At 47.8% G+C, this 18,374-nt stretch overlaps 1 protein-coding gene across 1 annotated transcript in view; it reads left to right on the top strand.

Annotated features, from left to right (window-relative positions):
* Positions 1-16,773, top strand: part of FAM78B (family with sequence similarity 78 member B) — a 79,404-nt gene extending 62,631 nt beyond the window's left edge. The window contains exon 2 of the mRNA XM_084774520.1: positions 14,224-16,773. Coding sequence (XP_084630646.1) covers positions 14,224-14,746 — 523 coding nt within the window. The 3' untranslated portion in view covers positions 14,747-16,773. The remainder of the gene's footprint in view (positions 1-14,223) is intronic.
* Positions 16,774-18,374: the final 1,601 nt, after the last annotated feature.

Raw genomic sequence — 18,374 nt, 5'->3', positions numbered from 1 at the left:
CCTTGTACCTTAGCGCTGTTAGCTGAGTCCTCTCTCTCCCCACAGAGAGCTCCTTCATCTGAGTCCAAGAGATGCTTGGGAGGTTCCAGGCTTCTCAAACAACTGCAAGGGCGGGACCATCCATCCACATAGGTGATGTCAGACCCCTCTCTGGAGCCCTCTCCAACTTCCTGGCCTGTTTCTGAGTTCCCGGGAGACTCAGGATGCCCCCCCCCCCACAATTCAGCATCCCAGAGTCCCGCAACTGCTGCCTTCCTGGAATCCTACAGCACAGAAGCCTTCCTAGCTGTGCCTCTGACGTTCACACGGCCCACCCTCGGCCTTCCTACTTACTGTGTCTGATCTGCCATCCCGCCAAGCCCCTGCTACCCATGCCCTGCCCGCTCTTCCTTGCTGCCCTTCACTTCACTGTCACCACTGCTTTCTCACCAGTCTCTGCCGTCTTTCCCCATAGAGCAAAGGGACATTAAGCTACGAGTGGGTGTACACTGTGTAACTAAAAATGGCAATTAAGGTGCATGAATCAGGAAAACACAATGTGTTCTGAAAGAGACCTGATGTAGTTCTATGTGGGAGCCCAAGAGGAAGTGACCACTTCAAGTCACACCTACCCCCATTAGTCAGTTAAGTGTTGGGGAGAAGGTATACTTGTCCCGGAGCACATGCAAAGGCCCTGGGGCAGAGACCGGCTTGTGTTAAGGACCGGAAGGGAGGCTAACGGCAATAGAGTGCTGAGAACGTGAGGCAGTTTGATAGGAAACAAAGCCCCGGGGAGGCGTTGACAGCAACTTATGCAGGTCTCTGAGGAACAAATAAAGGGTGTGTGTTGTGCTCTAGGGACAGCAAGAAATCTTTCAGGAGCAGTACACCATGAAGGCCAACCTGCCCAGCACAACACAAACATCAGAGTAGCCTTTTGTCACTCTCTTGTCTCCCACCCTGGGGTAGCCAGGTGCTGTGGAATAAAGCACACAGCCCTCTGGCACCCCAGAAAGATGGGGAAAGTCGGGGAGCCCATGAAAAAGGACCAAGAGGTGGGAAAGGGTTCGCCACAGCCGGACACCACTTGATAAAGCCTGGGAGTTATAATCTAACCCTCAGATGTGTCACGTGGTGCTCCGGAAGGGGACATTGCTACCCTGTCTTTCAGCTTAGGACACTGAGGCGTGGTAGAGCCTCGATGACAAAGCTATGCAGCTGACTGGCAGGCCAGAACACCGACCCAGAACTCGTTCCAAGGCAGTGTGGTTTCTGCCCTACCCAGCAGGGTCTGCAGACAGAGAAGCCAGTCCCCAGGGAAGAGAAAAGTAGAGAAAAGCTGGTGTTCCTCAAACTCCCTCAGCCCGGCTTGAAAGGCCTCCCACTAAAGGAGCTCCTGATTTCAATGTAACATCTAAAGAGCATGAGGTTCCCCCCGAGATCTGTGTTGCTTGCTGGCTCCCCTGCTGGCTCTCACCCTGACACCAGAGTCAGCAGAGCAGAGATGGTGATCCAGCAGAGGACGAAAGCCAAGGGCCCTGAGCCTTTGAAGGAGAATGAGCACCTGCAAGCCGCCTCTTACTAAGAGATGCCTACCTCTGAACTCCTGCCCAGGGAGCAGGGACAGGAGGCAGCGGACACTGATGTAGCCTGCTGTGCCTGGCTCCCTAGAACCAGCTGTGGCATCTCTAGCACCCCTCTCCTTCCTCCGTTCACCGCAGTCACTTAGGACTTGTGTCTGCAAGGAACCAGGTCACAGGCATCTTTGTGCCCCTCTCCACCCACTGCCTTAGACACATAGGGCTTAAATAATTGCTTGTTAAAAGGGTCAGCCAATCGATCCCTGAGCATAGCAGGTGGGAGGATGCAGATAAATAATGCAACTTGTAGAAACGGAAAGCTGAGCAGTCATTTGGGAGTCTCTCTCTCCCTCTCTCTCTCCCTCCCTCTCCCTCTCTCCCTCTCCCTCTCTCCCTCTCCCTCTCTCCCTCTCCCCCTCCCTCTCCCCCTTCCCCTCTCTCTGATCTGAGTCTCGGCTCTGACACAGCTAAGCTAGCAGACAAAGGTCACTTAATGCCTGCCACCACCACCCCAAACCCAAGCTACAGCATTTGCAAAGGAAGGCCAACTGTGCCTCCTCCACCAGCACTGTGGAGCACCGAGCAAGCACCCAGCATGGTGCAGTGGGTGAGGGACAGTGGGGCTTTGCAATTGCATGAATGAGTGTGCTGCCACGGCAACTAACTCCAGCTGTCAACCTGGACACCACACAAGAGCTCTACAGCCTGCTTTCCTTGTTTGCCAAATGGTGGTGGGGCTACCGTGTAGGTGTGTCACTGTAGATGAGTGAGAGCAAGTGTATGAACCATTTGCACCCATAATAGCTGCCAGGGCCTCCCATTTAAACACGCCATGTGTGGTGCTAGTTAAACACCATGAGAAATCTTGAAGCTTCCCTTTGTTAGAGTTTATCTTATGAATCCCCCCCTGTGTGTGTGTGTGTGTGTGTGTGTGAGAGAGAGAGAGAGAGAGAGAGAGAGAGAGAGAGAGAGAGAGAGAGAGAGAGAGAGAGAGCATGGTCTCATGTCTGCCTGTTGTAGACAGGTACCCACTTTGTTTGTAGGTAGGACATTTCCACAGTTCTGGCCTCAGGGTACACACAGCTGTGAGCACCCTACTAGCTCCTGCCCAGGCTGAGCTGCAGCTGGTAGCTCCCCACCCACCCCCACACCCGCCCTCCACCCCTGTCACATCTGTGGCCCTACCCAGCAGGCACTGAAATGCCGCATGCTGAGAACACCAAGCGTAAAGTTAATGAAAACTATAAAGCCTGGTTTTGAAATCCCTGCCTCTAGACCACCCCTGCCTCCGTCCTTCTGTTTCCCCATGCCCATCTCCCTCCTCTGTTCAGCATCCACAAGCCTGGCCTGTCCCCACACCCTTCCCTCCCTCCTGGGTGCTGTCTGGCCAGAACTGGAACACTTTCCATCATCCTACCTTTGATACCAGTGAAACAAGGACTCGTTCCCAGCAGCCGGCCAGTAGCACTGGCAGAACCCTGTTCCCTGGCACCCTGGCCTCCCTTGGGGACGTGCCTCAGCTCTGATGTCACTTGTGCTTTGGGGATGGTGGGGAGGTAATATGGTTACAAGACCTAACCCATACTGGCTGTGTGCACTGAAGAGTGTACACAGGGGCTGCTGAGTCACTGCCAGGTCCCGCCAAGCTCCACAGTGTCCTCACTTTGTGACATTATCCAGTGATTTGCCTGAGCTTCAGCACCGTTGTGAAATAACCAAGACAACGTGCCTGCTGCTGTAAGGTTGCCGTGCAGATCATTTAGTAGAATGCTTGGCACGCAGTAGCCTCCAGGAAATACCCGGTAGTGGCAATATCCCACCAGACTCCTGAGGGCCCTGCCCTATGTCTGCCCTGGTCATCTCAACTCAGTCACCACGGTTCTTTTGTTCTGTGGTTCCCTTGCTTACGCCAATAGACAGATTTCTCTGAGTTTGACTTTATTTCTTGGCTTCCAGACTGTGGACATCTGGTAGACCACTGAGGCCAAGGATCCTCAGCCTACACTGACTGACCCCCCCCAGGTCTTCAGATCTTGTCCCTCCCCAGGCCTCCCCTCAGCTTGATGACCCAAACCCAGAGTTTGCCAGGGTCTATTCTGGTCCTGCAGACTTTTTGCCTGTCCTTTCCCCTATTCTGTTTATTACCCCAGAAACAAATGTCTCTTGTAGAGCCCGACTGCTCTTGGCCCTTCCATAGGACTGGCTAAAGGGGGTTAGCAAAAGTACAAGAGGCATCACCTCTATGCCCCATGTTATGGAGCATCTGGGGGATCTGTGAACCTCTTGTGGCTATGATCAGTGGAGCTGGGTTTCCACATGGTGACAGTGACTGTGTCCTGCTCATGGTTACTTCTCTCTGGGTCACTGATGCTCCAATAGCCACTGAAGCAGAAGAAGGGTGAAAACGCTGCCTGGTCCTAGTGGGTCCTGGTACTCCTGCTCCCCGGTGGGCCCAGGAAATGTCTCTTCTTCATTCATCCAGCCGTTAAGTGCCTAATGACTCCCTTTACATCCTGAAGACTTGACAGCTGTGTCTTCATCGATATGTTCTTGGCCTTGAAGATGCGTTCTCCTTAATCAGACAGGGGAAAAGTCACAATGACGTCTGGGCCAATTAATCTGAAAAATACCTGTTCTGACATCAGCTTTTAAAGCTAATGCAGGTTTAGGTCCAGATTTTGAGGCTTAGCAGAGTGGTTCTCCTTCACCCAAGGGCTGCCCAGCCCGCCCCATCCCCACCCCGCAGCTGACCATCCTCGCTGTTCACTGTCACCAACAGATGCCTGGCACCACAGACACAGCCATATCTTTATAAATAGTTGTGACTGCAGGTGCTCTGTGCTGAAGCTGCCAATGGGATTGCAGGCCCAGACCGTGTCATCAAACCACCAGGGGTTAAATGGGGAGATGCCCACAATGTCTACTCCCAAGGACCCATGGGAAGATGTCATACTAGGAATTCCACTTGGATGTTGTAAAATGAAAAAAAATTAAATAAAATGAGCTAATCTCCTTTCAGTTGGTGACAAGGCACAAAAAAAAAAGAAAGAAAGAAAGAAAGAAAAGGAACGAAAGAAAGAAGAAATTCAAAGAGCTTGGGTGTCACAGTTAGGAGCTATAGAATCATAGAATAAAACAAGGACACTAGGAGAAGCCTGGCTTTGGGGATCCAGGTAGTGTGCTGGCAGGAGTGGAGCCTCCACCCACCATGTGGCACTTAGAGAAAGCCATCAGAGTTCAGAGCCATGGTGTCTTCCCAGCTACAGACAATCCAGGAACCTCTAAAGGGATCAGAAGCCTGGAGAGAACGATGAGTAGACAAGTGGGCCCAGGGAGGTACCCCTGAACCCCTGAACCCCTGAACCCCTGAACCCCTGAACCCCTGAGCCCCTGAGCCCCTGAGTGCCCCTAGAGCCCAGGAGAACCAGTTTTACCGAATCCCATTTTACAAGATTTACAGCTTATCTCCTGAGAAAAGACACTTTATCTCTTGACTTGAAGCCACAACTTCATCCCTGCGTGGTCTTCAGAAGCCAACTCAACCAGCACAAAGAGCTGCCAGACCAAGACTTGCCTATTTGGGTGTGTATTCTGCCCTCTTGGTTGGATATGTGAGAAAAGCTAGAGTCAAAGAGCTTGCAAAAGAGTTTGAACTCAAATGTCCCTCAAAAGGATATGAACAGCCTCTGAGCAGCAGCCAGTAGTCTAGTAACTTTAACCCTGTGGGGCGTTTGTGGCATTTGTATATGCGTAAGTGTACGCGCATGGGCGGCTGGTAGGAGTAGTGTGTGTGTGTGTGTGTGAGTGTGTGTGTGTGTGTGTGTGTGTGTGTGCATGTGTGTTCTAAGTCTTCTGTGTCACAAAGTTGTACATAATGTTGGAACAAAGTAGGTGCTCAACAAAACCTTGGGAAAAGAATTTGGGGGAAATGTGAGTTTTCTTGGTGTTGTACCATGACTGGGTCATTTCTCTTATTTCAGTGTCCCCAGTAAATACTAAGTAAAGTGTGGCTGTTTGCCCTCCTGTGACCTCCCTCAGGATGAAAGTTAAATACCCCAATTCCATCTGCATAAGGGGAAAGACAGTTCCCTCCGAGGACCCTCAGGCCACAGTTAGTTAACACTGGTTTGAAAAGAGCAACACATAATAGCAGTACCCACATGAAAAATACCAGTAATGCTCCAGGCATTGCTTCCCCTTGGTCCACATAGTACCCATCCATGAACAACACTTCTTTGGAAGTGCATCTGGCCCATCACTCCATGGACTGTGAGTTCCCTGAGGATTGGGGAAGGACCCTCACCCCACCCCACCCCACCCCACCCTGCTTGCCTACCACTAGGATTTGTGGATGGTACTAAGAGACTTGCAGAGCTTCCTGCATGGCCTGTGACCATGATCCTTGTAAGAGCTGTGGTCTGGGTCTGCAAAACTGCCCTGAAGGCATGACTAAGCATCTTTCTGTGTGCAACCCTGCCGGCTTGTGCAGCTGATTGGAAGGAAAGGTGCTCCGCTCTGGGGGGCGGGGGGTGGCTTAGAGGTGGAGTCCGATGCCAACCATCCTCAGACATGACCCAGAAAGCTGGCCTCCCACTTGAGATCTCAGGGCTGTCAAGTAGAGAAGTCAGTGGGGGCTGCTGGGTCCCAGGATGGATAACTGACCTCCATACGATGAAGATGAGCGCAGTGAAGAACTTGAGGTGTCATGGTGCTAGTGAAACTCGATGTAACCAGAATGTGAGAGCAGGAAACGGGAGAAGCCTCCACTGAAACACGAAGCCTCTGCCAGGACTCGGGAATCGTGGGAAACACGGGAAATTTTCTGCAGTAGAAGGCAGGGAAAATGCCTGCCCTGTGTGCCAAAGAGAAGACGGATGTGGTCAGAAAGGAAGGAGGCAGAACGGGAAGGTGGGTGGGTGGTGTTTGTGGGCTTCTCAGCGTCTGACATAAACAATGCAGAACGAGGAAAATCCTAATTTTAAAACTCACTCTGCAATCATGGTGCAAAGCATCCGAGAACTGGGATGAGGGCCAGGGCCAAGGCCAGGGCTGAGAAATGCTGGCTGAGAAGCCGGGTGGCTGCTCTGAGGCTGTGAGATGTGTGACTCACCGAGTGACACACAGGGCCTTGGCCTGGGTCCCTCACCCATCTCTGCCGCACCTTCTACTCAGCCCTGAGAGCCCCCCACCCCCAGACACACACACACACACACACACACACACACACACACACACACACACACTTGTTCCACACCTCTCCTCTCTTCAGCCACCTGACAAGGACTACGGCCAGATCCTGTCTGGGTAGAGTTAGAGGGACAAGGTGCTGCAGAGCCTAAAATGATAGAGACCCCTGAGGCTCCTGGACAAGAAGTGCGTCACTCTAGTCAACACTGGATATAGGTGCCATCCTCTTTCCCAGAATGCACCAATGAAGATAAAAAAAAAAAAAAAAAAAACAAAGACCAGAGGCTCTTACCCACCCGCGAAGTTCAGCACTTGGCAGCTGGTGCCCCTTTAAAGAGCAGGCATGGATGCAGCGGTTAGACCACAGACACTTAGCACAGTGCCAGTAGTGAGGATGTAAAGTCAGCTATGATACGGTGACATCCTCGGGACCACAGAGGACAGGGTGATGCTGGTCCCCTGCTCTGCCTGCATTAACCGTCGAAGTTGATGGACTTTGGAGAAAGGAGATTTAGGTAAACCTGGGTAGCCGGGGTGGTGAAGGCCCTGAGGGGCGAGAGACTATCTCAATATTGTAATGCTAATAAGGCCATGGCAGTGTGTATCAGGCAATGTCATCCATGACTAATACTCTTATTGCGCAGGAGTCCAGGGCCACTGAGCACCGAGGAGGCGCTGTCAGAAAGCAGGTGCTTTAGACCAGACCTCTGTCTTGCCTCTCAGTCCCGACCCTCCCTAGCTGGATGACTTGGAGCAAGTTTTTCTATCCAAAACAATGTCACCCAGCCCCCACCTCCTCAATGGCCCCACAGGATTGAAAAGAGTAGAGTGGGCCCTTTTTGGAGACACTGTTCTGTCCATCCCCTCATTCACACTAGGGACGCTGGCCAGCTCCGAGTGTGCCTGCACCTTAAGCTCAAGAGAGAGCTCATTTGAATGAAATGTTTAGCACGAGCTGTGTGGGTGAGATTTACCTCTTCTGAAAGAGAGGCAGAAAGCATGAAGGTTACGATAATCAAAGTTTTCATTATTAGGCCCATTGGCGGATGCATTAGCTGTGAGCTTTGGGTCAATGGCTGATTGTTTAAAACAAAAACACTGTTTATCACAGTGAAGAGAAAGGCTGTGGGAGGAAGCAGAGTGAGATATTAACTCATAGTGGCAGAGAATGGTTTATCTTACAAAGCATTTGCTCATATACCAACACTTTGTTCTGTTTGCAATAACTCTATCTCTCTCAGACGAAGGGATGTGCAGAGCAGGTTTTCTTCCCACTTTACACATGAGAAGCCTGAGGCTGTCAGAATGATTTGCCAGAGGTCAGCTAGATCCTAAGAAACTGTAAAGAGGTGGGAAGGGAAAATGAACAAAAGACTGTGCCTCCCAGAGTTAAACTGTTAAGAGATGAGGCAAACCCAGCAGAGGACCCTGGGCAAGAGGTAAGCTAATGAAGAAGCGAAGAGTGTCACACATGCACCTTGTCCCTGGCACTGCGTTCTGGGTAAAGGACACACCAAGCATGTCTTGGTCTACCATGGAGATATCGGGAGCTTTAAAGCCTGAACCCCATTATGAGTGAGCTCAAGGATGAGGGTAGAACGCCAGAAACAGCACAGGCATGTTCCCTCTGTGAACACAGTAAGCATATGCGTGCTCGGCTCTTCTGAGCGACACTTTGCCTGTATCTCTTCTTGTCTCTGTAACATGCCATTGGCGCCCACAGCTCAGTGTGTACCTCGGTAGCAGCTTTTTGATGTGACCCTTCCTTCCCCTTCAGCCACCAGCCTACATAAAACGCCTCGTTAAAGATAAAGTAAGTCAGACGGGATGGTGAACACATGCAATCCAAGCACTTGGGACAGGGGTGGCGGGGAGGAAGGTCAACAGTTTAGGGTCATCCTCAGCAAATTCCTGGCTAGCCTGGACTACATAGGATCCTGTCTCCAAAAACAAAAAGCTAAAAAACAGTCCATAGATAACTACCTACAGTGTTGCAAATATTCCTGCTCATCCTTGCTTGTCGCGCGCGCGCGCGCACACACACACACACACACACACACACACACACACACACACCTGCCGTAACACTCAGATTCTTTTAACCTTACTGTGCCTGGCCCGACAGCCTCCAGGTGCAGGTCCCACCACCTCTAGGATGAAACCCAAGTGTGAAAGCTCATTATTCAAGGCAGCCCTCACGCTGAGACCACCCTAGCCACTGCGTCATTCTCACTCCTTCCTGCATTCACTTTCCCAAGGCATCTCTTCTGCTTCCCCTGCACTCTGTTTCTTCTCTGATGTTACCTCAGCTTACAATGGAACCTCCCAGCTGAGAAGGCCTGTCTTCATCTCTCATAACCCATTTCCCTCCACAGGGCTTCCTCCCTGCTGTTGCCTTTGTGAATCTCTACACATCCAGAGCCCATATGAAGCACTTGGACTTCGTGCTACTCCTCTTCATATGTTTGCTATGTGGTAGCAAAAAGAGTCATGGAAATACATTCCTGCTACTAATTCGCTCATTTTAAATGCGGCTTACCTCTGTCTTAAGACAAATAACGTTCAGCGCAAGGTGTGCAGCGATCCTAGTAATAGGTTCTGGATGAACAATAGATGTTGGTGGGGGGGGAGGGGCTTTAAGCGAGCAAATATATGAAGTGTAAAGCTGTGATAAAATATTTTGTTTGTTGCGTGGTGGTGGCACACGCCTTTAATCCCAGCACTCAGGAGACAGAGGCAGGCAGATCTCTGAGTTCAAGGCCAGCCTGGTCTACAGAATGATTCCAGGACAGCCAGGGCTACACATAGAGATACCCTCTCTGGAAAAACTTGCCGGGTGTGGTGGTGCACGCCTTTAATCCCAGCACTCGGGAGACAGAGGCTGTGAGTTCAAGGCCAGCCTGTTCTACAAATTGAGTCCAGGACAGCCAAGGCTACACAGTTTTGGTTTTTGAAAAACTGAAAAAGAAACACTTAAAAAAAGATGTGTGTGTGTGTGTGTGTGTGTGTGTGTAGAAGTTCTACCAAGCCCCACAGATGAGGGCATGAAAATGATTCAAATTCAATGTCCTTCAAGATTTTAAAATATATTTTATTAATTCTTTTAGAAGCATACCATGTGCTTTGATTACACTCACCCTTTTCTACTCCCCCCCCCCCCGACCTGATTCCTCCCATATCCACCCCTCACTTCCCACCCTTCCTCCTAACTTTATATTGATGCGCGCATGTGTGTGTGTGTGCGCGTGTGCGTGTGTGTGTGTGTGTGTATGTGCATGCGTATGCATGTGCATATATGTATGTGTGTGTGTATGTGTGTGTGCTGTGTGTGCATGCGTATGCATGTGCATATGTGTATGTGTGTGTGTGTGTGTGTGTGTGTGTGTGTGTGTGTGTGTGTGTTTAACCTGCTGAATCCAGTTTATGGTGCTTATATAATCATGAATGTGGATTCATTTAAGCAAAGATAAGTTGTAGTTGTATGATTCTGATTTAAAAACAAGTAACAGTTCCAAGGGCGTTGACATCTAATGGAGAAAGAGACCTAAAAACTGTAAGTTAAAATATAATCTGGCACCTGTCCGTAGGTTTGTGGAAATGTAGATCTCAAAGGATTGATGGCTAGGCATGGTGGGCTTTTGTTAAGAGGAAGAGTGGTGTGGGCAAGGGATGAGGCAAGAGCTAGGGGGCAACAGTGAGAAACAGAATAGTACATGGCATAGGGGGAGAGCAGGTCACAGTGAGCCTGGTCTGTGCTGGCAAGGAACTTAAAACTTATCGTATGAGTGACCCAGTGATTTCCATGTAAAGGAGTCTTAGAAGTGCTTTGTTTATAGAGCAAACAAATTTGAGGACTTGTGCAGCCTACGGGATGAACTGGAGAGAACCCAGCATTGGATGCAGAGGGCGGTTAGCAGATCCTGACGGTAGAAGCATTTAGGAGATGCTGACGGCTCACATTAAAGCAGCGAGAGATGCAGAGAGAAAAGAAAGTCAGTTCACACATGCCTTATGGGACAAAACGTCACAAGGTGCTACCTGGTGACTGTGTGAGCTGTGGTGGTCTAGGGGAGGCATGGGAAGAGCCACATACGGCCCTCACTTCTGACGGGAAAGGTTAGATGCAGCAGAAAAGGAAAGGCCCTGCTCTGAGGTGGAGATGAGGAGTTCAACTGTGGAATCTCAAGTGCCTCCGGCGTCCTGTTCAAGATGTCCTCTTCATGGCCACTGAGGGACTCTTGAAGCCACCATTCCTAGAACTTTGCCAGGACCTCTCCGAAAGCCATTACCCAGCTGTCTTGTCTTCTACATAAACTAGTTACACATTTTATAGATGAAGCTCTTTCAAGCCACTGCCTTGGAATAAATACCTAATTTTCACAGAGGAAATGAAGAAGTGATGCTGGTCTGATAGGAAGCAACTAGCCCTTCACTAGATTGGAGTCACACCAAATTGGAGCGTTTCCTAAATTAAGCCACCCCTCCATGACGTGGATGGAGGTGGATATTAGCTCATGGGCGGGGTGGCCTGTGGGAGAGGTGCCACTTTGAACTCAAGCAATTCTGAAGCAGAAGCCATAGCAGGACAGAAACGGAGCCTGCCAAGGTCTCCAATCCAAGACTGTGCTCACCCAGATTGTGTCCCTGCTGTGATGTGGTGGCTAGGAAGCTTTGGATATTTCTGCATCCCAAAGAATGCTGTGAGACAGGTCTCTTCCTCCTTTCTGAGGCAGGCACATTTGTGTTGCTCATTCTATCTCCGTGTGTGAGAATACCCTGAACTGAACTAGGTTTTTATTATTTTCCAGCCAGACTGGCCTCTGGATGATGGGCCCAAGTCCCTGCCTTTGGCTCTGGGAAGGAAGATGGACATAAAATATAAATGGTAACATAGCTATAGACAAAGTAATTGAATCGACCATCGAGATAGCCCGTCCTGAAAAGGTCAGCATTGTAGTGGAATAAGGAGTGCATCCACGTGAAACAGAATTCTCCAGATTAGAGACACCACCATTGGCCATGAGAAGGGCATAGGAGCAAGCCTGGCGTGGCATCGCTGGAAATGCCTGTCCTCCACTCACTCAGAATGTCAGAGTGCTTGGCCACTAACCAAAATAAAAACTGGGGTTTGTAAGTAATGAATGTCTGGTGATGGATAAATTAGCTGAGGCCTAATGACTCCAATGTGGTCATTTCATGAACCCAGCAAGCAGATTAGCCAATTGGTTCTCCACCACACTGACTCAAGAATAATTACATTGCATTCAAACAGCATATACTCCTTTCTGTACAGTAAGTGACATAGGTGTGTTTATGTATTATGTATTTAGGGGTGCGTGTGTATGTGTGTGTGTGTGTGTGTGTGTGTGTGTGTGTGTGTGTGTGTGTGTGTGTAACAACAGTTGATTTAAAAAAGAGGCCATGGATTTGAAAGAGAGCAGGGACAGGTATATGGAAAGGTTAGGAAGAAAAAAGGGGAAAGTATAATTATATTATAATTTCAAAGTGTGTGTGTATGTGTGAGAGAGAGAGAGAGAGAGAGAGAGAGAGAGAGAGAGAGAGAGAGAGAGAGAGAGAGATGTGGCATCAGTTATGGTGGTGGTGAACACTTTTAATCCCAGCACTTGACAGTTAGAAGAACACAGAACTCTGAGTTCAAAGCCAACCTGGTCTACATAGCAAGTGCTGGCCTACATAGAGAGACCATGTCTCAAAAAAAAAAAGAAAAATGGTGGCCACAGAATGATCTAGGCACTCTGCTAGCACAGCACACCCGCGTGTGTAGTAAGATGACTTTGCATCAGGTCAGTGTCTGTGACTTAGCTTCTGCCAGCTGTAATACACTACAATTATTCTCAGCAGTTATCAAGGACATGAAGACAACAGAAAAGCCTCTTGCAGCTGTGGGCTCAGCTCCTCCCCAGGCGGTCCAGCCCTCCCTTCAGTTATGATGGGATGACTGACATAGAAAGCACCATGGGAGTAGCCAGAAGCAGCAGTCAGTGTTTCCATGTTCCCTGGTGATGCCAGGGGGTGCTTAAGCATGGAACTCCCTTCTCTATCAGTTGGATAAAGCCCTACAGGATCTTTTGCCGTCTCTGAGGCGGGAGAACTTCGTATCAAACAAGGCCACCACCTCTTTGATAATAAACAGAAAGTTAACCATTTTTTAATTATTTAATCGTTAAACATTTTATTACCAAGCATTGTTATCGGTCTTCGATCCAGGGATGGGAATATGTAGAATGCCCCTATTAGGGCCCAGTCAGATTCCCCATGGATATCCCCATGGATCCTGTTAGTTAGATCACTGGACAGCATGGGTTCCCTTTCCTCTGACTTCTTCCATTACCATGTAAGGGTACTTGGAAGCAGTACAATACAGTGATCAAAGTCGCAGACTTTAGAGTAAAGCAGTCCAACCTCTTAGAATCTGTAGGAAACTTTTATTATATATATATATATATATATATATATATATATATATATATATATATATATATATCTCAACATTTTTAAACCTTGTGTCTCCTCATGTGGAAAAAAAAGAGAGATAAAATCCAGTTGTAGCATGGTATCTTTTGACCATAAACAGTGATAACAGGGTCCTTAACACAGTGGTCGGGGTGGGGTAAGTGTCCCATAACTAGCAGGCGTGGCCATATGATTGTCATCATTACATGCAGCATCCCCTGGGGGAGGGGGGAGATCCATGGAATGTTCTCCTGTGTCATTCTTTGCAAGGATGAGAGATGGACAGGAAGGGTAGACAGGTGCTCAGGCTGGCAAGCTCACAGGCAAGGCGGTGAAGCTTCCAGTCTGGACACCAAGACAAGCAAAGAGCAGCATGTGAGGGAGCATGGATGCTAGCCTACAATTGGCCACAAAGCGTTTTAGCTTTCATACGTGACGGGTGCTTCATCTCAGCCTTTCTTTGTCCGTGTTTTCTGAGTGCTGGGGCTGGTTTAGTGGTAGAGTTTAAAGATCCCGTGTTGAAGAGAAATTCTACTGCTGTGGCCTTTGTAGGAAATTAATATAATGTTGAGCTTCATCTCTCCTTCCCTCTCCTTTCCTCCTGTCACTTCCTTTCAAGTACATTGAATTCCAGATCTCCTCTTCCCAAGATCAAACCCTATACACACATGTTCTGCCCCATGAATGACATCCTGTCGTTGCCATCATCCCAATGAGCTAACAGCTATTTCCAGCCTCACCACTATTTCTTTGCGCTTGTTTTCTGTTGGGTCAGCTAGGATTTTATTTAACTTGTTTCGCATTCCTTTTTTTTTTTTTTTTTAATTTCGTTTGATTGGGTTTTTTTTCTCATTTAATCCTGATACTGATACCGCCCAGCATAGAACTTTTTGACCTAAATTCCCCCTCCAAACTTCCCATTCTGCCCAATTTGACTGTGTTAGCAAACGGTGGGCATGTAATTCAACTTCCTCTTCTCTTGTGTACCCCTCTGTTTTTCCAGGTCAAGCTGGGAACTGCCTGACTTGAGGGAAGGGAGAGTAAAAGCCATCAGTGACTCAGATGGGGTAAGCTACCCATGGTACGGCAACACCACAGAAACTGTGACCCTGGTGGGCCCCACCAACAAGATCTCCAGGTTCTCCGTCAGCATGAACGACAATTTCTACCCCAGCGTGACGTGGGCAGTGCCAGTGAGCGACAGCAACGTGCCGCTGCTCACGAGAATCAAGAGGGACCAAAGTTTTACCACGTGGCTGGTGGCCATGAATACCACCACCAAGGAGAAAATCATTCTGCAAACTATCAAGTGGAGGATGAGAGTGGACATTGAAGTGGACCCTCTTCAGCTGTTGGGGCAGCGGGCCCGGCTAGTGGGCAGGACTCAGCAGGAGCAGCCCCGGATCCTGAGCCGGATGGAACCCATCCCCCCTAACGCACTAGTAAAGCCTAATGCCAACGATGCCCAGGTCCTCATGTGGAGGCCCAAGCGGGGGCCACCTCTGGTTGTGATACCTCCTAAGTAAAAGTAGACTGCCCCAACTGTGTGTGTGGGAATACATGCCACTGAGACGTGCAGTGGGATTGCCAGGGGTGGCAGGAGCCAAACTGAGTTTCTGAGCCAAAGTAGACCTCTTGGGTTTGCCAGCCTTTGCAGCGACTTGTGAAGAGCGCAGCTGCTCCTTGGGTGGTAGAACCATAGCCCTTAGGAAAAGCCCCTTCCTCTTAGGAATAAAGAAATCACTGATCTGACAGACTCGCTGTGATTACCATGCAAGTAGCCATATATTGGAGCTGACCAGGACGATTCTTTTCATTTGAACTATTGGCCATTTCTTTCCTGTGAGATACAGGGGATGGAAATGAGACTAAATAGTGCCTGTGGCAGATGCTGCTGCTTCCCAGCCAATTAGAAGCGAGAGTGAAAGCATCCACACCAGGTGTTCGTAAGACAGTCTCCTTGTGTGACTGGAGGGTGCTGGGGAGTTGGGTGAAAGATACTGGGTGATGGGAGAGAGGAGAAGAAGGTGTTACCACAGATTAACATCAAATAGTAGTCGGTGGTCAGATTGTCAACACACTGGAATGAAAGAAACACTTAGGAAACTGGAATCGTTGTGCGCGTGCCCTTGGCACCGGTTGAGAGAGCGGGCGCGCACGCGCACTTCTGGGAACTGTCCAAGGTGCTGATGTTGGCAGCCCCAGTGGAGACTGGCTGCTTCCATCCACTCATCTCTTTCCAAAGAGATTGATTGTTCATTCTAAGTGCTGCTAGTCACAGTGTCGGATATGTAGTTCCTGTTTCCTGTAGTAGCTATGGTTTTGAGTCCCTCCTGAGTTTTAGTCACTCAGTCTGTGACTTTGTTTACAGCTACTGATTCTTATCACCAGCACTCACTTTACAAAGATGGATAAGCCTCGTGTTCATGTAGGGTTTCGGGGACATCTCAACAAATGAAAATATTACTTTCAGTTTTTAGTCTCTGCGTTGTTTGGGTGCAGGAAAGGCACACATATGTGCATGCACATGTGTGCTCACACACCAGTATTCAGAGAGAATAACAACTAGTCTCGCCAGTAGTGCCTGAATAATCATCTATGGCCTTTAAACACAAATAGTAAGTACATGCACTGTACGTCTATGTAGGTTAACTTCAGCTACACTTACAAAAAATTCACCTTTAACTGCTTGTCCAGCTGTAGGAAGGGACTGTTTCAAACTTCTTTTAGTGAAAGTCTGAGCTTATGTTGCTGAGATCCAACTAATAAAAGTGGGAAGCAAAATCCTTTTAGTCTGACAGTGTAAAACTTTTTAGAGTTTCCAGTATTTACAATGGTAATATTTTCAGCCTAAGTAACCACCACCACTGCCACCCCACCCCCCAAAAAATCTTCCCCTATTAGTCTCTATAGTGCAGGTTGTGTGGTGCACCCCTCCGTGTTCAGAAACTCTGAACTAACTACAGAACCCTCACCATATTGTATATCATAGAAGTAATTCTTCAAGCCTAAGTTCAGAGGTGAGAGCCATTATACAAACCCTATCATTGACTCCAAATCTGCCAGAGTTTGGGTACAGGGGATGCAATTCAAGAGGGTTTATTTGTTACTTCTGTTTAACATGCACTACAGTCTATCTTCTTCATGCTGTGGTCCCAGAGGATGCAACTCAAAATTATATAGGGTTAACTTCATGCCCCGACCATCAGCTTCTCTCTCATAAATTAGTTATTGATGGCAAGTTATTTATAGCCACACGTTAATGGCACATCGATGAGTTGCAAAGACTCTTATTTAGAACTAATTCTATTTAGAAATAATTCACCTGTTGCTTTTGGATTTCTCAGTCCCTTTCCTGTGCTTCCCTACTTTTTTATGGCATAGCTGAGAGCCTCAGGCTGAAGAGTAAAGCTGCTTATTTTCCAAGATGGCATCAGAAGCAACAATCTCTCCCTCATACAGAATTAGATGGCACTTTTATGAGACTTGGGACAATGGATTCCTGATCTTGGAATCCAAGCTATGTAGTCCCACTTTAAGAAAACTTTTTTTTTAACATCTAAAATTGTAACAACAGATGAATAAGAAAGAGTTTCTATTTTTAAAATCCTATGGAAGGTTTCAGCCTTTAAATTTCCCTAGCACATTAAGATATGACTCACACAATTATATTTACATAAAATATAGCTTTTTCAAAGGCCTGTCTATACTGATAAAGCAAGGTGCAGCATGTTACCTAGGCTTATTCATCGTAAAGAGAATCACTTCAAATTTTTTAAAATATAAATTACTCAAAGTTAGTTTCCTGAGGAATGATATAATAAAAATTGAGGAAAAAATATATGAGGAAGGGCTTATAAAAGTTAAAAGCACTATGCAAATATGCACTGGCATTGTCATGTGTTACTTCTGTAAAATCTACAGTTGGGTCTTTTAATTCTGAAATCAATCTGGCAGAACACTCAATTGCCCAATAGCCAATTAAGTTAAAGTTATCATCATTTTACAAGGAGATGGTCCCCTTTCTTGCTATCTGTGGATCATTGCCTTTTAGCTTAGTCAGGATATTGCCAAGCAAAAGACTTTCTTATGGGAGAGAACTAACCTTGAGATCTCTCCTGGGGTCCCCTGCATCTTCCCACCAGCCTGAATTCCCTAGAGAAAACATGGTCTGACACTAGATCACATCAGTTTAAAAGGGGCTCATTCTGAGTGTTTGGCATTGGCTGGGTGGTCTCCAAACCACCCAAATATATGGAATATTTGTATTCCATATATGTACATGGTTTCTTATTGGCATAGGAGTTTTAAATTCCTGTATCTGAAAGAGCATTTCATCAGATCTTAACTCCTTAAAATGGGGTCACCTTTGAGATCTTCCAAGTCTATGATCTCCAAGGAAATTGAAGCCCATTTAAATTAGGTCATCTATTCAGGATCACATACGTAATCACCACAGGCCAAGAAAAGGCCTGAGTTTCCCAGATCTCAGCTTACAATACAGGCACATTAGCTGGGACCTGGGGGTCTTCCCTTCTCTCCATCCAGAAACATTGTCATAGTTCCAGAATCATTCACCCACAAATCAGTTAGCCTAGAAATTAAAAACAGTTGGGTCCAGAACCCCTTTCATGGTAATGTAAAAAAGAAAAAGAAAAAAAAGAAAAGAAAAGAAAAAAACCGAATATTCCAGATTGCTTTCTATTTGTGACTGCTATTTTGATATTGAGCCCTTTATCTCTGTTCTCTGCTGCATGCATACCACATCCTCGGGTCATTGCTATGGCCCACAGCACGTGGGAGGCTGGAGGCTAGTACCATTTCTGCTTCCCATTCAATGAATCATTTTGGATCGCCACCCCTCCCCCCAACCACCTCCTCCCAACCCCTCCTCCCCACCCCCACCCCCAGCAACAAATACCTCAAAGGCCAAAGTCATGGTCTATCTAAGAAACAATTCTGCATAGTAAAATAAAACAGCAATGATTTATAAAAGATTTTACCAAAGGCTTCCACATGCATTTTCTCGTCCACAGTTCATACGATGGTGGTTGTGGTGTTACTGTCCCCATTTTACAAATAGCGGATTGAGACCAAAGAGGTTAAATGGCATTATCTACAGGCACACAAACAGAAGAATGCCAAGAGCCAGGA

The sequence above is a fragment of the Acomys minous genome (genome assembly GCF_964271855.1).
Source record: "Acomys minous genome assembly, chromosome: 1".
Taxonomy (NCBI): domain Eukaryota; kingdom Metazoa; phylum Chordata; class Mammalia; order Rodentia; family Muridae; genus Acomys; species Acomys minous.
This window is presented reverse-complemented; position numbering and strand designations above follow the sequence as displayed.